Source organism: Manacus vitellinus, unplaced genomic scaffold (assembly GCF_001715985.3).
Source record: "Manacus vitellinus isolate BGI_N305 unplaced genomic scaffold, ASM171598v3 scaffold_13_pilon, whole genome shotgun sequence".
Lineage (NCBI taxonomy): Eukaryota > Metazoa > Chordata > Aves > Passeriformes > Pipridae > Manacus > Manacus vitellinus.
Window position 1 is genome coordinate 10459779 of NW_021938999.1, and position 25205 is coordinate 10484983.

Below are 25205 nucleotides of genomic sequence, written 5' to 3' on the forward strand. Positions count from 1 at the left end.
GCTCCCTGGCAGATGCTCCGACCATTGTGCTTTTGCTGTTGCAAATAGAAACACTGCTCACCTCCTCACCTCTCCTCCTCCTCCCCTCGCCAAACAATAAATGCACACCTCAGGGCCCTCGGCGCTTCCTTACTCTGCTTCTCTTCTGCAGGTGTAGATCTAGAAGAGACTGGAAAGGAGGGTGGAAAAAGCAGGGAGGTTATGAGGCTTAATAAAGAAGGTAAGTGGATAGTGCTGGCACACCTCTCTACCTGTCTTGTTTCTTGGTGGTTGTGGATTACTGTGGTTTGGCCTTGACAGGGTTGTCTCAAAGCATATGGATCTCTCTGCCGTGAAGAATGTTTCAGGATTGGATACATGCAGATGACTGTCACTGTGTCAACTTCTTTTGAAGTATGGGTATAACAGGTGTATGCGTGCAACTGGCAGACGTGGTAAAAGATAAGGCAATTTTGAGTCAAAAGACAACTACACATCAGTGGCCATATTGGATTTTTTTTTGTAGACCCTGTCCCTTCGTGCAACATTTCACTTGCTTCTGTGTGGAGATAAGCATATAAACCTGGGCATCAGCTTTACACATTATATTATCATTAGTGACTAGCGAAGACGTTTTCACTTGTGGAAAGAGTCTGTTACAATTTTTGAGTTCATTCAGTTTAACTCAAGTCACATTTTATGTTTTCATTCTCACTGCTGAGTGTGACTTGCAGACAACTGAGCGGCCAATGTCAAATATTATCTTACATTAAACAAAGCCATGCATATTATGCGAAAACAAATATAACGAGTCATTTGGACCATAAAGTTTTCTGGTACCATCAGTATGAACAGGCAGATTCCGGGCTACTGGTATTTGCCAGTATGCCGTGCCTGACACAGTTCTGTCAGTTGCGAGAAGAGAAACTTTAGTGGTGAGCATAAACAAATCAAATTTACACCTTTCGTTTGTTATATGTGTCATTAACATCGTGCTGGGGGAACACCTAATGCAACTAGTGAAATGCTTTGGGACGCTCTTTCATGTAGCTCTCTGTTTGTTTCTGTTGTGTAAAGAAAGTAGTTTACGTATACAACCTCTCTGTCGTGAGAAATACTTATTGTAAAGTCAGTTCATAATGAACGATCCCATCATAGTGAAACTTTGTTGTGACTTACTCATGCTGAGAGAAATCCTGCTATTACCTGTAATGTCATAATATATATTCTGAAATGATGTTAAGTTTCTCAATATATTATAGTTGTCATTACACATGCATTCAATTTTGAGCATCTTGGCAGCTCAAAGGAATCTTATGTTTTCTAAACAACCTCTTGAAAAAAGAATGAATTAATCAGTAATGTAGATTTGTGTAATAAACTATAAAATTGCATGGAGTACACATTAAAATCATTTAAAATACCATAAAACTTCCCATTTGGAAGACCTTTCTAGAGATGCGAAGTTTGATTGTATTCCTGTCTTGATTCTTAAGTACCTGAACCTCTTTATTTTGCCAGCCCAAAAATAAGTTAGCGGCAGAACTGGGATTTTCCTGTAGTATATTTATAGGTAAAAGGTTCAAGGTGCAGTTTGTACACCTGTCAGTACTGTTGATTCAAAAATAATCGAATAAAAGTCTTACTACTTCAGCTTGGCTTTCATAAGGAGCCTAATTTGTTGAGATAAAATGTTTTGTGCTCAGAAGTCCTTGAACACAAATTCTTATTATAAGCTTACTCGAGACATAAAGATTGAAGCACATCCCTACTCCCTAGTCATACATAATATGCAAATTGTTTCCTAGAACGATTCAGTTTAGATTATCAGTTCTAGTCTTGTTTGGGGTTTTTGGGGGGTTAGAGACTCCAGCAAAGGAGCTCTGTGTAAACTCACTCTCCAGAAAAATTTTTTCCAAAGTATAATGCTGTTGCTGACATTATGATGGTGACAGGTGTGAAGCACTTACTGGTTTTTATAGTACTTATGGTGTAATATAAATGTTTAAAAAACCAAACCTGACTTATATTTAGAAAATAAAAAGCTTTAGAAATTTTATTGCTTCCAAGTAGTAACTTCTGTTAGATCACTTAAAAATAACTTTCATGAAGTTTGAATAAATTAGTATGTGTTGAAATATTTCTATATTCACTTAAGCAGTCTGTTAATACAGGTGTTTCTACCACACCCATCTGTATGTCTGAACATCCACTGTAAATCTTCTTGGGCCTCACCATCCTTATTCATAAAGGTGGGGAAACATGTGATAAGTTAGATTGGTCTGCAGGAGACATTGCTCATGTGTTTGAAGAAGTGCTTGTGCTTTTACTCTGATCTTGCACACATCCGTCTTGTGACATGTTGAATTTTTTTGACTGCTTTGTTCATAGACAAGGGTTGTGGTCATGATAGGTCTGAATACCAAACCCAACTCCTTTTTCTTTACAATCCTATCTATTTGAGTAAACCTTTTTATGGCATCTGTGGTGCCAAGAGATTGTAAGTGATGTCTTAGAAAAATCAAATGTTACTTGTACCAAGTAACTGAGGACGACAGAGACAGGATTTTAAGTATCAAAAATTACCGTCCTGTTTGATAAAGATAGTGTAAAATCTGATCTCTCTGCATTTACTTCTTGTCATATTTGTCTGCATTTTGTCATCTTTACTTGATATGACCAGATTTATGTGGTCATCCCTTTGTAAGCAGTTAAGCAAAGGAGTCTTTTTATACTAGTGAAACTGTGTGCAGAGCGTGGTGGGGGAAAGGGATGCGAAGACAAGTGGTCTCCTCCAGACCACCACAAGGTGTTTCACTTTGGTTTTGTAGAAAAATATGGGGTCTGGTGGCAAAAAGTGCCATCCCTGCTTCATCCCTGCTTCACTGCCTCCTTTCTGGTTGTGTACTGTGTGTGTTTAGACTGGTGGGCTGCTCTTCCTCCTCCCTTTGGCCCAGGTGGGGACCTGGGAGGCAGCATTCCCAGGAGGTGGTGGGTAGAAACACTCACTGCCAAGTCTCCGCCTGCCCAAGGGGTTGATACTTCCTTGCGCATCCCTGGGCAAGGGGGTCACAGTCACTGTGCTGTTCATTTCTGTAGTGCAAGAGATGCACTGAGGCCATGTGCCCCCTGTGCCCCACCGTAAGGGTAAAAGTATTGCTCACTGCTTTCCTTTATTCTGCAGTGGATATGTAGGCAGCGCAGAGGGAGAGAAATTTCCTGAACGTTTTTTCAGTTTTGTAGACAGAATTGCTTTTTGCATGCTAATACTTACTCTTAAGTTTTCCTTCAGCAAACGCAGTCTGTCCATGGTTGACTTTTACTGGCATGCAGACTTGTGGAGAGGGGATTACAAAGTTGCAAGTGTTCACAGAAAATGAGAAATTTTATGCATAAACGTTTGTGCCAGAAAAAAAACTTATCTGCTTATCTAATCAGGAAACAGAAACAGTATTGTGTAATTTATCTGACAAATCACTACCAAGCAACCGTCTTAGCTAAAAGAAGGGTTATCAGAATTGGAACAGCATTTACAATTTATGTTGAATTTTAAAAAGTTGAATGGCATAGTCGAAAAATTAAAGATTTTCTTGCAGGTAGTGTACATAGTAACAGAGGTCTGTATTTATTTGAGAATTTGTATCCTGTAAAATGCTACAGTAACTGTGTACCTGAGGTAGATACAGTGTTCTGTTATTATCAGTCTTACCCTGTAACTGATTGTAGATTAATTTTGGAGGCATGTGTTTTACTTTATACGATATTGAAGAAAAGAACAGAAGAGTGGGATTTTTTGATTTTGTGTACAGAACTTGTATTAATCGGTTTAGTAAATGTGCAAGCATTGAGTGCTGTGAGTGTTTCTAGATAGGCACAGGCTGTAAAGGGGCAAAAGATATCCTGTGTATGTCTGTGAACTACAGCAGGGTTAAATATGACCTATGGGACTTAGGTCTGTATCTGGGTACTTGGTGTGGTAGTCAACTTCAGTTTCCCAGTTCAGTGGGTTTGTATTATTGAGGTTTCAATCTGATGATGTGTGTGTTTTGTCTCAGATAATCTTTTCACTGACCATACTGATTCATTATCGTTTGACATTAAGGATGTTAGGTAAAAAATTCTAATAGTTTTTTGATTTTGTGTTAAAACTAGAAGTTTACAATCGTTATTGCACCACCCTAAACTTGACCATTTTACTTCATGATTACACATGCAAACTGGAGTTTTAAATCTATTGTACAGTTGCTTACACTATATTTTTCCTATTTTGACTTCCCACACAAATGTCTGATGGAAAGCTTTTTGATAAATCCTTTGACAACTTCAGTACAAAATTAAAGGAATACTGATTAGTTTAGCTTTCAGTATCTTTTTAATTCTTCAGAAAAATATCTTGATGATTTTGTCATTCTTCTTGGAAAAATAAGAAGTTAAGGAGGCTAGATGGTGGTAGGGAACACTTCTATAGGGGAATAAAGGATGTGACATAAAACATTCTACTTTATGAAAAGCAAGAGAAAGAATTAAAATTTTTTATAGGGAGATTGGGAAAGAAGTGAAGACAAGACAAAACCAACTGGTTAATGTAAGCCTTGGGATTGGAGTTGATTTTTATTTATTTTTTTTGTTTGTTTGTTTACTAGTGGTTTGCCAATGGTGCTGTTTGTCTCCTTTAAAAACATACTAAACCAAAAAGAATAAAAACGTTCGTGTTTTTCTTAGATGAATTCATCTTTCACCTTTTTGTGGTAGTAGGGAATGTTGGAAAGAGCTGAGAGGGAAAGAAAATTATAGCAAGGTTTTAAACACATACCCCAAAAGAATGATGTGAGGTTATTGAATTTAGACCAACATAACTAGTGATTTACAGGTGGTTTTAGTTTTGGTTTTGCAGTGGGCAAAAGAGAGAGTTGAATGTTGTATAATTTTCTGTCTCTTCCCTGTAAGCTAATAACGTCTTCCAGAGATACTGATTTTTAAACAGATGTAATATTCTGGTGAAGCTTGATGAGTGGAAGAACTGAGAATTGTCAGGACACAAAACTGTGGCTGTTTTCAAGAGAAACTTTTTCTTACCATTCTTATCTTTATGCTGGCAATAAGAACAGTGAGCAAAGATCCCCATGGGGGTTTTCTTTAGGATGAGAAATTACAGTGGGATTGAATTCTGGTGTGTATTCTGGTGTGTAAGTGCCTGATCAGTTCTGTGTATGATATCTGACTGATTATTTTTTTTTTCGCGTGGACAGCTTCTGCAGGGGGGTGGTGTGGCTCCTGGTTATGGCTGTCACCTCATTTAATGTGTTTCGAGGAATGGTGACAGAGGAAGAATGAAACATTATGTATGATAGTGCCCAGAAAACTTAGTCAGAATTGTAGTTTATCCTCATAGTACGTAGTTATTTTCTGAAACCTGTCCTTTAGCTCTTCAACCCACACACTGGATAAAAGGAGTGGAGTAATGGTAAAGCTCTCTGATCAGACATTCTGTGTTTTGAATCAAGATTTTGATGGTTTTGAATATGTATCTAGAACTGTTGTTCTCTAAATTACTTCTTTAAAAATTCTGGTTTTGTTAGGTGGCACATATCTTGAAGTTCAGTATTCATGCAACAGTTGTTCTGAAGAGGTTAGATCTCCTGGTAGTTTAAAGTACCTCTTTTGATTGCATGTGAGGAAACCATGTGTGATTCTCTGTCAACTGACAGCTCTGTCACTAAGGATCTGTCTCTGACATTCCTTGTACTTGTTGTAATTTATAACCAGACTTGAGAAAGAGGGAAATTTATGTGTTTCCTAGAGTGTACCCCAAGCCCTGCTGTCACCACAGAAAGTGAAATGACTTCTTGTGTCTAATTTTGATTGAAATATAAAAACACGTGTGTGTTTTCTTGTTTATCTGCCTCTGTATGTGGTTAATAGTTTATAGATGAAATATAGGTTTCTATGTATTATGAAAAAGGCTACACAAGAGCTGAACCATTTCCACAATGAAATGGAGTAATTTCTTTGAAATGGACCTTTTGTTCTATTTAATTAAAAATTAGGACATTATCAGATTCTGTTTTACCTTTGGGGCAAAAAATATTAGCCATTTAACCAAAGCTGAGGTGTATGAATGATATGAAAGCAGTGGAAAATCCTATAGAAAACATTTCAAATTACATTTTGTTTAAGTTGTGGAGTTTCTGGTAGTCCACTGCGTGCATTACTGAGAAAGATCTCCTTCAGTAAAAGTAGTATATGTTTTAGAGATATATGTGTTTCTTAAAGAGTTAACTCCAATATAAGGTTATATGAATGCCATGACTACTCATTATTAAGAGTAATTTTGGAATAACTAGCAAGAAAGATTTTCAGTTTATGTGGGCATGGGTTAAGCTACTGGATTTTTCTGTCTTCCAAGTTCAACTTGGTGCAGAAGTTCTTCAGCTTGTCCTTGAAAAAGCTGATTCAGGAGTTAAAGGTGCAGGGTGAAGCTGGTGTCTTTAGGTAATTAATGTGCCAAAAAACCTGTGGTGAATGCTGTTGTGACACAGTAAGGGTGTTTGACAGAGGTCTCTCAGCAAGACTAAAACAAGAAATCTTTGATGGTTCCCTTGCTGGATGAGAAGGGTAGATGCTATGAGGGTAAAAATGGTCCACTTTTTTATCATAGTGCTGTGCAGCTGACTAAGCTGAGTCAAATTGGAGAAGGAATCCAGCACAGTTACTTACAACCTACGTGGGACATAGGAAAACCAACTATTGCATGCATAATTTCTCTCTTTTTCTTTTCTGTGTCCCTTTCTGTGTTTGATTTTAAGGGACTGGTTTTGTCATAATGTTTTGTATGGCTTATTAAAAGTTATGCCTGAAATCCACTGATGTTGCTGGAGAAGTGAGCTTTCTGATTGCTCTTGGTCTTGTACTCAATAGAAATGTCTTCCTTATTTCTGAAATGCTGTGCTTATTATTCAGTAATTTCCTTTCATACTTTACTAAGTTGTATGAATAATACAGTGCTTAAGCCCAACACATATTCCTATTTATCTGTTTTCTTGACAGTAATTAGAATTTAGAATTATTTGGTTTTCCAGCTTTTTCGTTTCTGTGTTCATGTATTTATAAAATGTGGACTGTTTGGCAAAAGAGAAGTGGAGTTTTCCCAGATCAGAAAGAGCATCAGCCAGAAGTAGCAAATAACTTGACAAGAGTTCTAAGTTCTGCTTAGCTGCTGGTTCCAGTGCATGTCTGGTGCAGTTTCACTTAGTCCACAGGCCCCTCCTGAATCGTCTGTGAAGCGGAAGCAGTTGTATTGTGACAGAGCTGTGTGCAGTACACAGGGGGTTCAGGCTTGCTTCCCTTTCCGTTCCCTTAGAGCAGGTGTTCAGCACAAGAGACAGAAGAGTGACTCACGAAGTAACATCAAGACATAAGAATGGCTGGCAAAGGGGAAGAGTTCATGGGGTTTGATTCTGTGTGATCTTTGCTATGTTCTTTGTTTTGTTTATAATTTTTTTCTGTTTTACAGTGGTTTATGTCTTCTGTCCAGTCATTCTGTCTCTTCCTACTGCAGTGGGCTGGACACGGGGGGGGTCAGAATCTGTGAATTTGAAGTTATATTTGAATTGAACCCTGCTAATGTCATATAAGTTATAGTTGTTAAGAAGTTTGTTGAATCGGAAGTGTCTTCTCTAGCAAAACAAAACAGGATGGTACTGGACCTCTCCAGTGACAGAATAAGGTGACTTGAGTTTGTCATCATTTTGAGATGAAATGGTCAGAATAGAAGCTGAAATTTAAAAATCATTATATGTGTCCATTTTTGAGTCTCTGATAGGTATTCTATCCTCAAGTGACCTTTAGGCTGGCTGCTTTTGATTGTCTAGATTAGACAGATTATCAGGTAGCAGTCAGCATATCCAGTTGTTTTTTAAGATGCTCTTAGTTATGTCTATTGAGACAGGATGCTATGATGATTTTAATCTGAAAAGTTTGTTGGACCCATGCCACCACAACAACCACTGTCAGAGCCAAAACCTTGTTTGTTTGGGGCTGATAATGGAGATAGTCAGAGGACAATGATCTAGATGAATATAAGTGATTGATCTGTTACTGCTGTGATTAGGGAGGCAGTATTACTGTTTGCATGATCCTAATGCCTAGCAGCCCCATCAGACACTAGACACTACTGTGCTGAGTACCAGCACAAGGAGGAAGGGTGTGTGCTTGTGTGTGTTGTGAAATCGTTGTGCTGCAGAGAACTAATTTTTTAATATATGACAAAGTAGGAGTTTTAATATTGACAAACAAAAGGACTTAGTTGCTCCACGTGATAGGTGTTTAACTTTAGCCTAAACTAAAGTGACTTTCTTAGGACTGTGGCAAGGAAGGCTTTAGAGTGATGTTTGAAGGGCATTGAAGTAGTTTTGCAAGTGCTTTGAAAGTATCCTTACTCAAGTGTGGAAGTTGGTCTGAGTGAAAATACAGGCTTGTTAAAAGCTTAGTAAATGGATACTGAGATCATGAACCAACTAGAAATGTGAGCAAGTGGTGTGATAGCAAGTAAGATGTGTACAGTATAGTGTACATAAGAGAGAGGAGCATGGAAAGCAAAGATGAGTTGTTCCCAAAATATAAATTTGGAATGGAGGATTGTGCATAGAAGGATGCAGAGAGAATGGCAAAGCAGTATGACAATATAGAAGAAAGAACTTTTAGAGCAGTGTGAACAAGCAGGATAATGTTTGTCAATATGAAAAAGAAGAAAATATAAATAGCTAATGTGAGGTGAAGGCCCAGACAAACCTTTAGCTGTGAAGGTGTTTAAAGAAGACTTTGTCCTAGGGATGCAAGACAGGAAGAATCATTGAGATATAGATGTAACCTAAATGAACAGATCAAGAGAGAAGTCATTGGCAAAGATGACACAGTGTTTTATCATAGTATTTTATATCTGAATGATGGGCAAGATGATTATGCTGTCCAGGGTTATCAAGAGAGGAGGTAGAGAAAAGAGGGTGGGAGTGATGTGATCTAAGTTCTGCTCTAGCTGTATCAAGCTGAAGCTGACAGCTACTCAGTGGCAAGAGGTGTCAGAAAAACAGACTGAGATTTTTTGTTTAGACATAAATGTACTGTCTTTGAGACCTATCTCCTCGGGAACTGGATGTGTTGGTAAAATTCTCGGATGTAAGAGAAGGGACAAAAGATACATCTCAATGGAGCCCTACTAGAAGACAAAGAAGGAATAAGGAGCCTACCAGTGACCTGTGAAGGGATTGGTACAGGAGGGAAGGGCAGCAGAAGAGGGTAGGGTCATGGAAGTCAGGAACAGAGAATGAATGCTTCTGAAGGAGAAAGGCATTTAATTTTCATGAAGAATGCATGAGGGTTATGGCTGATGGAAATTATTAACTTGATGTGATGTTGCAATCGTAAAAGTTTTTAGACATTTTAGTAAGAATAGCTTCAGTGTATTGCTAAGGACAGCTGCAGGAAACTCAGGCTGAAGTTAGAGACAAAAGTGTAATTTGTTATCAGACAGATCATAATGAACTTAGAGGTGAAAGAGTGACAGAAAGAGTAGTGTAGTTAGAGAAGCAAGGGGTCTGAAGTAGATTTTCAAGCATAGAAGAGGCTGATTGGCTGTCCTGCTGCTCTATCAGAGCAGGGGGAGAAAGGAGATGTGAGGTATGGGGTGATGTGAGTGAGGCAAGTGAAGAGTGGGACAGATGTGGTTTCTATCTGTTGTGGGAGGAAGAAAGAAGAACTATAAGGAAGAGAAAGGGAGTGGGAAGGGAGAACGTGAAATGGTTATTATGTTTTTTCGCTTTCTCTTGGAATAAATATTTGCATTCTATTGTGGAGAAAGAAATGGATACAAAAGAAAAGGTTTGAGGAGTGAGTCAAAAGTAGGAAGAAAAAAGGCTGAAATTGCAGGTGTGGGTTCAGCTCAAATGGAGGAATGGCACAGATTAGTAAGCAGCAGGAGAGAGAGAAAATGTGCGATAACCTCATTTTCAGACTGGTTCTCTTTTCCACTGCAAATTCTAGGACAGGCGAGAATACAGCAAAGAAAATCGATGTTTAAGACAAGCATGAGTTCAGGATTGGTGGACCTAGTATTGGCAAGTAGAAGCAAAAACCACCACAGAAAAAGAGCCTTTCAAGGAGAGAGAAGTGTGTGTCTGGTCATATCTATCACATTGCGTGATGGATGTGAAAGCAGTAGTTCTGTTCCTTGCAGTGCATCATAAGTAGATACTATGTCTATGTGATCTGTCACATACTGATACTGACTTGTGCTTCCTGCTTCCAGAGCCGAGACAAGGCCACGGGATTGCATTATCGTGGACTGGGCCCCGGGTAACGTCGTACTGCTCAGGGTGTATCATGAGAGCTTGGGCGCAGTGCTGCAGTAACCATGGTTGTATGGCTTTTGCTTGTCTTGCAGGGCAAAGCAAGCTTGTTCCTGTCTACATGCTACAGGCAGACATGCTTTATGATACAGCACTTTTTTTTTTCTCTCAGAAAGCAGGACTTAATGATTTTAGAGGTGTTACATGGAATGGCTGTCATTCATGATGCAGGCTCCTCAGTGTTTAAGAAGTTAATCTCAGGTTTTCACATCTCTTTAGTAGATCTAAACATTTGTTTAAGGAAGAGGAGAATGCTGTGGGAAAGAGCTGTTTGCTCACGCACAGAGCATTGAGCTGATCCTTTGACTTGGAAGGCTTTATCCATTACCTTGCCTGCCTTTCCCAAGCAACTTTCTGCATGTCCCTGTGTGTTATCAATGTTCAGTCATCCCAGCAGCTTGTACATGTCACCACGCAGAGGTACTGAGAAAAAAGGGAAAGAAAAAACATCTTCAGATTTTCTCTTCAAAGTCTCTCAGGGTTTTTTTGTGCACTGTCATAAAGTTTTGTGGTTCTGATCTATATTCATGCTTTTGCTGTATTTTTGGCTTTTTAGAAGACTTGGAGAACCTTGGGCAAATATACTAAGAAACTGAATGCATGGCAATGGAAAAACATGAGGAGAAATGGGAGGAAAAATGTTTCAGCTCTTGAAATTATGGTGAGCTGTGTGTATAGCGCTTTTAATAGAGTCTTCGTACATTCTGTGCTTGGTGTAAGTCTTCTTCAGCTACTCTCATAACTCACAACACACTGGGTGTGAACGTTACCAAGCCTTGTAGGTATTTAAATTTTGAAAGAGGTAATGCGGTTTTAGATATTTTTGGGTTTCTTGCTCATCGGGAAAAATTATTCTTGACTGCGCTGCTGAAGGAGGGAATGCTACAAGTTTTATTTTGTGGCATTTATTATTGTTTCCAGCTTTTCAAGATATATGTCACTATTCTGAGTGTTTGTTTTCCAAGCTCCTTGGCAAGTCAAAGGTACTGTAAATCTTTATCGCTTTCCTGGAAGGTAAGAGTTTATCCTGTATGGGAGTTTCTGTAGGGTTTTGGGTTGTTTGGAGTTTTTTTAGTTCCTTGTTATTAGGTATATATTTGGAAAAGTTCTGGAGAGATGTGTAACATATGTGTTCAAATGATGTAACGCATATAGAAGTGTTAGCTTTAAAAACCAGCAAGATATGGTCTGTATTACAGAGAGCTTACGATGCATTTCAGACGAAGCAGTGTGTGTTGTGGAGACAAAAATCAGTCTATGAGTGTTGAAAATTTTCTTGCAGGAAGCTATTTTAAGGAGGAATTTGAAGGAGGTAAAGAATAATTAGTTGATGTGGAGGAAGGAGGCATCAAAACTGATAGTATAGCAACAGGAAAGTAGTGTACAGAACAGATTCCTAGTGAGAGCAGTTTATTTGTAAAAATAAACTCTCTCTGTTTTGTTAATATTGTCTTACTGTCTGGGAGCTGGAAAGCAAAACTAATTGTAATTGCCAGACTGCAAAAATAACATAAATATTGAAAGATAAATCTTAATCTTTCTTAACTCTGTTCCCTAAACATGCCCTCTGTTCTCCAAATACTTAAACATTCCCTTTTTTATTAGGCTTCAGCCTCATCTGTTCTCCTGAATAGTGCCCTAGTTTTGCTACTAGGCAGAAAGTGAAGAGAAGCTAACGCATGGTGTATGCAACAACATTTGTCATTCTCTTATACTCTTTCTTCTGTATTAGTTCTTTTATGCCCATTTGTTTATATGCGTATTACAGGTTCAGAAGATAAGTAACGGGCAAAATTCTAAGCAGCTTTGACTCTTGTTCTGGACTTCAACCTTAGAGTAAGTCTGTTGTGTCTGAATTCCTCTGTAGTTTGAATTTTTTTTAGGAGAACCCCTTGGATGTGGGCTCTTCATGGCAGATTTCTGACATACCATGTGCAAGCATAGTGTGCTATGAAAACAATACACAGAACAAGTGCTTTTGAAAGCTTGTTAATTTAAATACTGTGAAGCTGTGAGAGAGACTTCCCTGTCTTCAAAATCACGATACTGAAGCTGCTTTGAGTAATAATCAGGACAGTGTGTGTATATCCAGAGGAAGGGTGAAGTTCAATTTATGTCAGTGTGAGGAGAGGCAGAGGGAGTGAGTGAATGGGAAGAAGTCATGAGAATAAAGAAGTTGACTACTGATAATGTTTATAGATCACCTTTCTTTGGAAAGAGGCCCAAGGTATCCTACCTTCTATGTGTAGAAATTAATCCATTTGTCACTGAAAGAGGATGGGCTAACATGGCTGCTACTGAAAGCCCAATCCTACCTGCACTGGAATTAAATGAAAAAATGCTGAAAGCCTCCTGTGTACTGATAGGGTATAATCCAGTCCTCAATGAAATATGTTATTGCATAATGATTTGGAAAGGTAAGGATCAATACCTTATTTCTAGATTACAAAGTGAATACTGGTACATAGAATGTATTTATTTACAGGGGAAAAACCCCCAAATAAACAGAAAAAAAGAGGTAAAATACCAGAGCACATTACTTTTCCCTGCGAGAGTTTGCAGCAGGCTTTGCTGACTAGCACTGTTTACTGTTTTTCAAATGTTAATGCTGCCATTGGCGCTGAATTTTACTGATTAAAGACTGCTATATTTCAAAATACATTGCTGTGGTTTATCTTTCTTTCAAAGAGCAGGTACCCAAACCACACTTATGAGAATAGATCAGTTCTTATTATAGCAAAAGCCCACAGTACTTCACTATTAGTTTAGCAAGTCCACATACTAGTTTGGTGCTTTTCAATAATTTTGTAATTACTTAAAAGCAGAATTTGATGTTACTGCACCAAAAGCTAGATTGCTTGCTCCTTTCCTATGCAAACATTATGGACGTTCTCTTCTTTTCTGCACCTGCTCTACCAGTGAGGACCATGTTTACTTTACCAGATATGGTAGGATATGATCTTATAATCTCTAACTGGATTTTTTTTTTTGGCAGTTTCCTTTTTGTTCTGTTTGTGGAAATGGTCATCCTAGATATTTATGATTTTACTTAGGTTCTTTTTTCATCCTAGATAAGAAGGGAAACTAGTTGGTGATAGCCAGTGATAATTGCAGATTATAACTGGCAGTTAATTTTCACTACATGGGTAGATTTATAACATTAGCAAATCCTCCATGACTAGCCTGCAGCTCTGCCTTTTGTCTGGAAGAACACTGGCTCTAGCCTGAAGCAATCTTTCATTGTGCCCATTGGATTTTGCTGAGAATAAAGCCTGCTGTGGCCACCCAGCACCTCAAGAGGTGAATAGACAAGTGAGCATCAGAACGCCATAGTGCAAAATAGGCTGGGAATGGCAAATTCATTGAATGAAATAGTTTAAAGAGGTAGGTTTAAATTGGGTAACTATTACATGTTTGCACTGTAATCTTTCTCCCTGCAGTTTTTCTCTTGTAAAATACAGACACTGAATTTGTACATTCTGTCACACTTGGAGTTGATGCAGTGGGGTTTAAAAAATATGTATGTTTTTCTTTATAACAGACAGAAGTAAGTTTGGTCATGGTCCATTCTGAATTTGATGTGTTAGGAAAAACTTCTATCTAGAATTTAAGTAGGAATGGAAGGGTTACCCTAGAGGGTTGATTAATTTAATTTGAGTGTTACTCCCTGTGCAAAGCAGTCCTGAAGGAAGCTGAAAGTGCTTAACTGAGAGAGTAGGAGGAAGGTGAACACTACTACTTTTTATCCAGCTTTACTGAAATACTGTATCCCAGTTCTTGTGTCCACATCTGGTGCTGGAAAATCTGGAAGGAGTTCAGAAAAATCTACATTAATTTGAGGCTTGGATAATCAGCTTTAGAATGGAAGCTTTAAGAAGCTCAATCTATTTAGTTTATCAACAGACAGTAGAGGCTACCTGATAAGTCTATAAGTACTTAGACAGGGTGAAGGTATCTGACAGTTAGATGGTTCTTTGTCAGGTAGATTAAGAGGATTCTCATGGCTGAAAGCTGAAGCTAGATCAGTTCAGACTAGAAATAAGATGCAGTTTTCTAAAGATACGATTAAATAGGAACAGCTTATCAAGGGATGTAGTAGACTCTCTGTTGCACAAAATCCTCACATAAGGCCCTGGTGCTTTCACAGGAAGCACACGGTGCTTTAGCCAGAGCCAGAAAGCTTGGGTTTGAAGCTAGAATAATATGATGAAATTCTATGACCTGTTTTAACATAGAATTTCAGTATAGATCATAAGAAAGATTTCTGTTCTAACTCTTCTCCTCCCTAAAATTTCAGACATTGTTACTGCTTCTTTTATTAAAAAAAGTTTATCTGAAAGATGAGGTGATCAAAGCAAAAAGCTTTCTAGCATTGTGGTTGAGAAGGGACCATCCTTTAATAGCAGACAAAAGAAGAATTAACATTTTCCAGTCTCACTTTATGTTTTTCTGGTAATCAAAAACACTAATATCCCCCCAGTCATTAGTTCTAAGCATAACAATCATTTACCAATGTAGTTGTTTGCCTTCTTAGAAGCACTGCAGATAGTTTGTGCCTTCTCACTGTAAGGTCATGTAACTGACAGCTGGACCCAAGCGCCTTCTTTGACTTTACTTTGTTTGCAGAGCAAAGCAGCCTTTGTCATCATCCCCAATGTTGCCTTCTTGGCCATGGATTTTTGAGGACGTAGCAGGTGAATCTTTGTGGTAGAGTAAAAGGCTCTGTAATTTCTAATTAATTGTGTGAGAACTCATTTTGTCCTAGTTTTGAAAAAGAGATATTAGGAGTTAGCACTGGCATCATTGAGTTTACCTCTTTCTTTTAAAATCATCACCAGTCTGAGTGAAAGTGTCACCTTTTCTCTTGATTATGCCCACAGCAAGGCAAATCAGTGCCAAATTAATGTACCATTCAACTTAGATGGGAAATTTTGTATATTGGGTTAAAAGAAACAGCTAACTGACTTTTAAGGAGTTTCCAGGCACCCGTGATCCTGTAACTCTTATAAACTCTGTATACAAAATAAGTGGAAAGCAAATGTGCTGCATCTCAAGTTTATAAATTCTTTACCTTCATCCCCTTACCAATATTGTTGCCTCCAAAATCTTCTAAAAGAAGGCAGCATGAATTGAGGTTTAAAAAAAAAAGGCAATATTGAATTTCTTCTTATGAAATATTAGGGTAAAATATTTCAGTACTCAGATTTTGTTGTTGTTGGGGTTTTTTTTGCTGCAGTTGGAAAGGCTAAAACAAACTGTGAATTGGCGTATGAGGTTTGCTCCAAATACGTATTAGTGTGTGTTCTGTTCTAAAGCCATGTGAACTCTGTGTGAGCTCAGGCTTTTTCTGGTTGGGAATGTACAGGATCACACATATCCTGTGCTACCTTTTAGTAGTATCATGAGGATATTCTAAAGGTTCAGGGAATCTGAATCTTTCTCGGTTCCCAGTTGTTGCCTGTGACAATGTGGCACAGCTTTACACATCCATCAGTTCTTGGCTGGGTAATTACAAAATATTTAGAAGTTTACACTTGGAGTTGCCCTTAATGTTGCTTGTGTAGTGGGCTGGACTGAATGTTAGTACTAGGTGTCCTTGTCATGGTCCTCTCACTATGTATATCCTTCTTTCCACAATTTCACAAATGCTGAATTAGGTCAGGATCTGCCATTAGGCCGGTATTCTCTGCAGAATACTAACAGCCATGCTAAAATCAATCAGATGGTTGGTCTACTCAACCTTCCCAGCATCATTTAATCCATACTTGCATTCAGGTGAATTGTATTTGAGACTGGCAAATATGACAACAAAAGATGACACTTGCTTTGCCTTGTACTAGAAAGGGTAATTTCTAATCTGAAAGCAGTAGGGCCTGATACTCTGCAGGAAGGAGAGATTCATTAAAAGTCAGAGGAAGTAGTCAGATAAAAGTTACTCTGCCGACATGGTGTGTCCAGCCAAGGCAGTGGTTTGATGGTCTGTGTATTAGGCAGAGCTACGTCACTATTGTGGGCAGATAAAGATCTTTAAAACCTATAGAAACCGTGGTACTGTAGAAAGCTTAAGGCTTCACCGTCCTGTGAGGTAGTGTTCCTCATGGCTGGTACTTAAGCTGGAGGTTAAGAGCACCAAAGTTCTTATTTCTCATTTGCTTTCTACAGGAACAAGGTACATGTTGAAAAAATCATTCTGTAGATTGTCCTGCCACAGTCTCAAAGTTTAAATGGATCAGGACTGTCCTCTTACAAACATTGTGCTTGCTTCAGAAGAAACAAGACGCAAAGCTTCAGAACCTCATATAGCACATGATGGCACCAAACCATTCTGGGTAGTTCCTTGGCTTTTTGTGTCAGTGTCCTGCCTACCAAAAGACAGGACATCTTGAATCATGCATTTCCATCTGACTGTTGATTACAAAGAAGCCTTTCCTCTCTTCCCCACTCCCCTTGCCAAAGTATCACCGTGTGCTTCTGCAGGAGACAAATGGCAGCAGTCACTCGCACCAGAAGAGTTCCTGTCTTGAGGTGTGCAGAAGCCTGGTAACTCTTGCTAAACAGTATGGACTTTATATGGCACCTAGGTCAGATGCCAGTTCCAGGAGAGAAGTATGTTCATCTCTGTGCATCTGATGAAACAGAAACTCTACTTTCTTACTGCCAGTCACCTGCTGAGAGAGAGCCACACTGACCTGTTAGGAGGAGAATGTTGTTTTTACCATAGTGACTTTTCAGGGTGCTATAGGCAGGTTAGACTCTGCTGTGTGAATGTGGAAGTGTGGGATTGAAATACTTTGTGCTGATGTGGGAGGTTAAGGATGCAGAGAGCTCGTGCACAGTCCTGACAGTTGCATCAGGGCATTTTTAAATTGTGTGCTGGATAAACTAGCAGCAAATTGTGGTACCTTTGCAGTCTGAAAGAGATACAAAGCACACAACAAGGCTAGCAAAAACAAGATGAGGGATGGCACTGCACTGTTGCTATATTTATATGCTAAAAATCTACAGGCAGATGTCCTAAAAATATATGCATGTGTGTACACATATATTCATATATTTAGAAAATTTCCTGTAATGATGTTTGCTTAGGGTTTTCTAGGTTTTTTTTTTTTAAGGAGCTGGTGATTCAAAATGACCCTCTTTCAATGCATCAGTTATGTTCCCGTGTCTGATGTTACAGATTTTATACAGTGTGCTGGGGGTCTTTTGCCTAAACGAAAGCTGGTTTTAATCTGTGATACGTTGGAGACCTTTTGTCGTACTTGGCTATTCATATTTTGATAATTTGAAAAATTACAAGAAATCAGTACTGTTATTTATCGGTCTCTTTTGCATTTCTTATTTTGCTTCAGCTGGCACTTTTATAGCAGCTGGTTTTAGCTATAAAAAGTATACAACGTATGCTCTTAAGTGGAACTAGTGTTTGGGAGTTGGTCTATATGTCTGTATTTTATATAGCTGGTATTTTTAAATGATCCTTGTCCACTGACTATATTTTAGGTGGACTGTTTCTCTTGCAAGGAATGGCTTCCTAAGAATTCTTTCAGTGGTATTGCAGCAAAAACAATACTTACAAAAGAGCAAAAGCTTGTACCTTTGGTTTGTATAGATAGAAATCTTTCACATAGATTGTGCTTTTAAAGGTGCCTAGGGCTTTAATAAGTTTACTGCCAGTATTTAATATGTTGTCTTCAGGTGTTGGGAACAGTTTGCCCTTGTCTGTATTAACATCCAGACTGTTTCCTGCCCTGATCAGGTGACCTGTAGTTGACATCTGCTGTCAGTTAAACATTGTTGGTGCCTTAGTAGAGGTCTTCCTCTGTGGCCTGGGTACAGTGAGGCTGGCTGGGCATGTGTCACTTTGATTTGGCATTGTGGGTTTGTTTCTCTCTGCTTGTCACCTCCTTTGGGAGTGTAACAGTAAAGGGGAATGGAAGGGGGGTTCAGAAGAAAAACGGATCATGTCCTAATGTAATAAAATACCTAAAGTCTGGAGGCTTTTTTTCTCTAAAGGCAAATAAGGTAAACATGATACTTCTGCATTTAAAAAGTGTAACCACCTTTTAAGGATATTGTTGGGTTTATTTTAGTTTGGCTAGTGATTTACCCTTTCAGAACCAATGAACATGGTTTTAATGCTTTAGTAACACACTTCTCTAAAGCACTTGGCAGGCTGCTTAATAAATTAAGCCTCTCAAGCTTTCTCTGAAGCATCACAGATGGAGAAACAGAGAAACATGGAGAAGCCAAGTGACTAGCTCCAGACGTATAAGATAAATCTCTAGTTGTGTTACTGGAGTGCTTTGATTAAATGCACCCGATTTGGAGATTGTATGAGGCTGAGGTGAATAAAAATAAATAAATTGCTGCCTATAAGTGCAGCACATGACATGTTTTCAACAACGTTCACCTAAGACATATATCTTCTTATTTACACAGGGTGGCTAGTTGTATCTGTACAGAGGCTACATCCCCCTTACCACTGATACTTTTATGAAGGGTAATGGAGTACCAGGTACACTGCTGCTGTCTAGTTAAGTTTTAATTCTTCCTTTATTTGAGGAGAGAAAAACTGTGTTTGTCTCTCCAGGAAGTCCCTCTCTTAAGGGTATCTTATGGAAGAGATTTTGTCACCAGAATAGTTGTACTTTATTTCTTGTTGTTTTCTTTCATTGTGTTTAAAATTTGCTGTACTTGCAATCAACCGAATTTAGGTACTTAGTAAAATCCAGGTCTCTGTCAGGCAGCACTGGCAAAGCTTGCCTTGGAGTGTACAATGTATACAGAAGTATCTGTGGACTGCACTCTACTAACCTATGTACTGAAACCTCAGATAGCTCTGAATTGTTGGGTTGTTTTTCCTCTGAATTTGTGTTTAGATTGAAGCAACTGGCAGAGTAGCAATTTGATGCTACTGTGCATGTTCCAAAGCTTGAAGGAGGCTCTCCTTCACTTTAGCAGGTATCAGTGCATTTTTTTCTTTTTATGAGAGCAAATTGACTCTCCTGTGGGATCGGTCCATTCAGAGAGACATTTTTCAGCAAGGATCTTGTTTTGTGTGTAATATCTCCTTTTACATGGTTTTGAGTTGCACCTGCCTTTTTTTTTTGGCCATAGGTTTGTTTTCAATAAGAGAGGTCTGGGCAAGCGGAAGGACACAGGGGGTTAGAGGTGAGAGGAAATTACCCTGGAGAAGAACTGGGAAGAGGAGCAGGGGGGAATTCGCACTGTGGTAGCGTTCTGTGGATGTATCATCTGGAGTTTCAGGGGATGTGTCCTGGCTAGTAGTGTGCCCTCTTGCCTAATTTGCTTTAGGTGTAAGTGCTTCAGATATGCCTAATGCGAATATGATGGGAGCTTACAAATCATCAGAATCTGTTTGAAGGAGTCAAGGAGTGTGGTAAATGATTAAGTTTTCGTTTGCTTAGTGTGTCCCGAGTTTTGATATGTCTGGGCTACCGATGGCTTACAGTTCCTTTGGTATGTGTGTTCAGCACGTCTGCACAGCAAAATGTAGGGCAAAGTTTTCGTTAACAGCAGTGTAACTCCTATTGGGAATGATGTTGGTCATCTTACATGTCCAAAAATCTTTTCTTAAAAGTTCAGAATATTGACTGTTTTGAAAATGAGAATATTTCTTTTTCATTTATGTTTGAAAGTTGTAAAATCTAGAAGTCTTCTGACTATTACTGAGAACCATGCACTCAAATCCGTGCATGTCACTTAAGGAGGTCCTTATATCCTTGTATGCAGATGTCATGGTGATAATATAGTAATCCAGTCATTAAAATGTACACTTGTTCTGTAACTTTTAATGAAGTGAAATGCAATTCCAATGTGTGAAATAACAGTTGACAATAGAACTGGAAAAAATAGTCCTGTGCTATTTACATATTTTAAATATTTAATCTAAATATTTAATTTTTTTTTAATTAGATTTGTTAAGTATTAAGAAATATTCATCTGGGAGGAATGCTCTAATTAGTTTGTTGGGTTTTTTTTGGATAGGGTATCCTTTTGCTGGAATTTTAGCAGAGATGATTTTATTCACAGTTTCATCAGCGGTTTTGCAACAAGTTTGACATTTTGTAACGCTCTGTTTCCACAGAGGAATAAGTCCTTGTAAGGTTATTGAAACACGCAGTTGTAAAGCACTTGGAATGTAAACAATGATTGTGAGCTAGCTGTGAGTATATTATTTTAATAAGAATTGGGGCATGTTTTGATAATTAACTGAGCATGAATAATTACTAGTGATTTTTATAGTATTATAATTTCTTTTTCATGATTGCTCTCTCTTTCTTCTTTTTTTTTTCCTTTCTTTGCAAGGGGAATTGTCATTTGTCAATTAATGGTAGCTACCCTGTTGATACCAAACCAAAATAAATTGATTGTGAATGGCCAAGTGGCCAACTTCTGAACTGTAAGTGGTAGATAGTTGCAATATTCTGCTTGCTATAAAATATAACTCTGAGATGAAACTCAGTATTCCCACCTTATGTACGTGGAGGTATAGAGAAAAACTTTGAATCCAGGGATCTTACTTATGCCCATGTTTTCTATTGAAAATGTTTTTCAATATACACACTGAAGTGTATTGCTGTTGAATTTAATAGCCGATGGCTGTGAGAGTGTTAGCTCTAAAATTCATCTGGTACAGGAAATAGAAACTGCTTCCATGAAAGTGATAAAGAAATAGCAAGTAGTAATTAGCAAGTTCTAATTTATGTTTATGAAGAGTTTAGGATGATACAGTCAGGAAGAAAAAAACCAACTGATTTTTCACTAATATTAAACTATGTTGAAAAAATGTGGTAATATTACAAGATTTTTAGTAGCTAAAATGCTGATGCAAGTATCCTTCAACTATTGCAAATATAGGTAAAGTAGGTAGAGTGATAAAGCTATTAAATAATTTTAAAAGAAACTCATTAAATCAGTAAAGAATTTTATAGGTAAGGTGTCCAGACTGCCGTGACTCCATTGTATCATCATGCAGTAACTATGCATCATAGTAACTTACTCAGAGTATGTGCTTCCCCCTAGTTAACTGTTTTCTTTTTTACAGCTCTTGGAGGCTTTTTACATTGCAGAAACATGTTGTTATAATAAAAATTTAAAGTTCCTTTTTATAAACTACAAGATTCTTGACTCTTTAATGCTTGCAATTAAGAGACAAATTTTAAACAGAGTCAAATAACCACATTCTAGGTATCAAATGAAATACTGCACTTGAACTGGGAGACTTTAAAGAACAAATGAAGTATGAAACTGGGTTTAGGAATCCTCTGTCTATGACAGAAGCTTTGGAGATGCTTTAACATTGTGTAAGGAAGTGTATTCTGGACTTAAGAGTTTTCCTTAGGCTGAAGCTTTCTATGATGAATACTTGGGGAGAAAAAAAAAAAGACTGTTCAACCTTTCTGCTCTGATAACTACAGAATATCCTTTTGGTTGGAGAGTTGGTGGAAAAAATATTTACGATCATCTTGAAAACAAGATGGTATCTAATTGCAGAGTAGTTGGATAGATCATTTACAGAAGCTTCATTAACGTTAGCAAGTGGTGTCTGCCTTTCAGATACAGAGTTCAACAAAACTCACATGTCTATCAAACAGGAGATTGGGAAGCAAAGTGCACATTGTTAACTTGGAGGTTTTGTGAGTGATACTCCTAATATGCACGTTACAGATATATATGGTCATTCCTTGTGCTGTGCTGAGTAGGGTATTAGTGCATTCTGCATTTTTTCTGTACTCAGTTATTTGGTTTCCAAAGAATTTCACAGACTCTTTTGGTTAGAATAATGATTCTGTTTGGTGTTATATTAATTTGCCCTTCATTAAACCCATTCACCATGGTAATCTCTCACCCAATTGCTGGCAAGATCCCTGAGGCAGGTACCTTCCAGAGCTCTGGTGCTGCAACAGCGTGCACAGTGCAGGCCTGTGCTGAGGTGCATTGTGTTCCTCAAAATGCACATGTTCCTCTTCACACTGAAGCAGCCTCAGCTCACACAACCAGCTCCAGAGTTTGCCTCTGATCCGCAACTTGGAGAACATGCAAACAATTTTCAGTGGACAGATGTTCACTCGCATGGCTGCTGTACCATATTCAGGCTATTTTCTGGTTGAGTTTTTTTTTCAGAAGCTGAATTTTGTTGAACTCAGTCTTTTGGAAAAGTAGTAATACCAGTGGTTTTTTTCCAGATGAAATGCCTAGATAGGAATTAGCTGTCACTTACACCATTGTAATTATCACATAAACTTGCAGATGATTTGTTAACATTTATTCACAGATGCATAATAATGGATATACTTCTTTTCTTGTGTGATGCTTTTTGTTAGTAAATTTCAAAGTGTTTAATTAGGAGTTACAATATACATAATTCTTCCTTATGGACAGGGAAAGACACTAAGACTTCAAGAAATTTGGCTAAAAGTTTTCCCAGTAGGGGATGAAGGAATGCAGGGTTTGAGTCCTCCTTTGTCCACTGTCCTGTCTGTTGGATTATGCAGTAGTTAGTAGCAGCCCTCCAAGAACCCTTACTGTTACTGCTAGTAAATGGGGGTAAGGTTTGTTCCTTGTAATAATGTGGAGGATATTTTTGTCTAATGGAATTGGTGAAAAGGTTTCCTAGGTGGTGTCTGTCCATGGATCTTGATGACCTTTCATTGCTTTGTGATGGTGGAGTGTACCCTAAATGCATGAGACAAGGCAGTGTATTTTTGCTTCTCTATCTCCTTTTTCTTCTGTCTGTTCAAGGCACTATCACTGCTAAAGCCAGATATGAAGCAGAGAACTGAGAGTGTCTCTGAAAAGCTGTGTCTTGAACTCTATCTAGGAAACCTCTTGTTCCAATGACCCTACAATTAGATAAGTCATGGAGTACTAGAGGGCACAGCAGACTTAAAGAAAAATGTGGATTCTAAACACATGAAGAATCAGTCTTTAAACAGAACTGGTTTGTTTTTTTGGTTATATTTGGGTTTTTTGGTTGATATTTTTTTAACTGTTGAAGAGCTAGCACAAGACTATAATACTGGATGGAATAAATTAGTAACTGCTTCCCTACACTCCAGTCCTCAGAAATAAATGAACAATTGCTTTGCTACACCTGAATCCTCAGAACAGTATAATGCTGGAGGGGAGATTCCTCCTGAGCAAAGTTGACAGGCATCAGACTGCAGCATAAGAAGTGTTAAGTGGTCTGCTCATGTCAGTGAGCTGTTAGGTGGATGAGATGAATCTGGGAAGCTGAGTGCTGGTGAAAGCATTGCTGCTGGGACCAGGTCGTGTCAGAAAATGTTGTTGGCCTTTTGCACATTCGTGCCAAGAACCTGAGATGGTCACTGAGCAGACCCATTTTTAGCAGCTTTCTTTGTATGTGATCTTAGGATGTTCTTAGCACCCCAGTAAAAATGTCTGAGCCCTTCATATCCTAATTTCAGTCAGATGTCAGCAGCAGTGAAACTGCAGTGTACCTGCTGCAAGGAGACAGAACTCGGGGCTGCACTGAGAAGCAGGTTCACTGCCTTCATGATCAAATGGCTCAGAAACATTCTTTTTCAGTCAGTTAGCACAGCTCGATTCAGCCTGCTTTTTCTTAATTACATTCAGTGGTTTCTCTTTAAAGAGAAAGACTTCTCAAGCCTCAGAAATGCTACTTTGTGGTATTTGAGTTAACCCCCTGAAGTACCAACCAAGTGCTAGGTGAGTCATTGATGCTGCCAAATAGTGGAAAATGATCTACTCTTGTGAAGAACAGTGAGCTGGAAAGATCCTTGTAGTAGTCATGTACTTTAGATTTGAAATTAGAAAAACTGTTATCTTTCCAAATTTTGAGTAGTTTATTTCACAAAAGCTGCCTTTTTCTCCTGTCCTGGAAACAAACAAAGCAGCTGCAGAGATGTCTGAAGCTTTTCCAAGTCTCTGTCTGAGAACATGAAAATGAAATTGTTGCACTGGTTTTGTTTGTTAGATAGTGAGAATTACATATATGCCAGTCAGAATATGACTTGTGCAGTATTCAGCGTGGCAGAAATTGAAGCAGAACAATAACGTGATTGAACTAATAAACTGCTTCTTTCTTTCATTAAAAGGAAAGAGCCTCATTAATAGCTTTTATTATATTAGTGTGTATGCCTTTGAGTGACTATTAAACCAATGATTTGTCTTATGAGTAGGTACTGTGCAACATAACAATTACAGGGGTTTTTTGAGAGATACAAGTAACATTGCTTTTAATTTCTGTCTTTTGCAGCATCAGTGCTACTAGATGGGCAAGTTTCCTTAGACTTGCTCTGTAAATTTTCTGAAAGTCTTCATAACTGAAATACTGGAATATTTCAGAGGGGAAATACTCAGAGTTTCTTCTGTTCATTTTTTAGTTGATAAAAACTTCTCACGTTTTTTAAGGCCTTTTTTTGCTTGATGTAGCATAAAAAAAATAATAATTCCTTTTTCTCTCATCTAATGGCAGCAAATCTCATAAGCGTGTCTTGCTAGTGGAGTTTGCTCCTTCACAGGGTATTCGCTTTGTTTTGCGGTTTTAAACTGTGGTTGATCCTGCACCTTTGACAAACTGTTTGTAGCACTCCTGGAAGAAGGAGGGAACAGGAAGGAAAGGAATATCTCTGAATGCAGTGTGTATGTATGCTTTAGGATGTTCATACTGAAGATTTGAGGGACACTTTAGTGGCATACAGACTTGTATTGACCTGAGCCCTTCCATGACCGTGTTTTTCTCTAAGGATTGTGTCTCTTGGAGGTAAGAACCCACCCTGAGGTGTGCAGCAGACTCTTGTCATGAACTCAATCTAACAA

General features: G+C 38.3%; 1 protein-coding gene across 2 annotated transcripts in view; it reads left to right on the plus strand.

The window, feature by feature from the left end:
- Nucleotides 1–37: 37 nt before the first annotated feature.
- Nucleotides 38–25205, plus strand: part of ATXN7L1 (ataxin 7 like 1) — a 115350-nt gene continuing 90182 nt past the window's right edge. For both annotated transcript variants that reach the window (XM_018068048.2, XM_008921288.3), the window contains exon 1: nt 38–220. In XM_018068048.2, coding sequence (XP_017923537.1) covers nt 202–220 — 19 coding nt within the window. In that variant the 5' untranslated portion in view covers nt 38–201. The remainder of the gene's footprint in view (nt 221–25205) is intronic.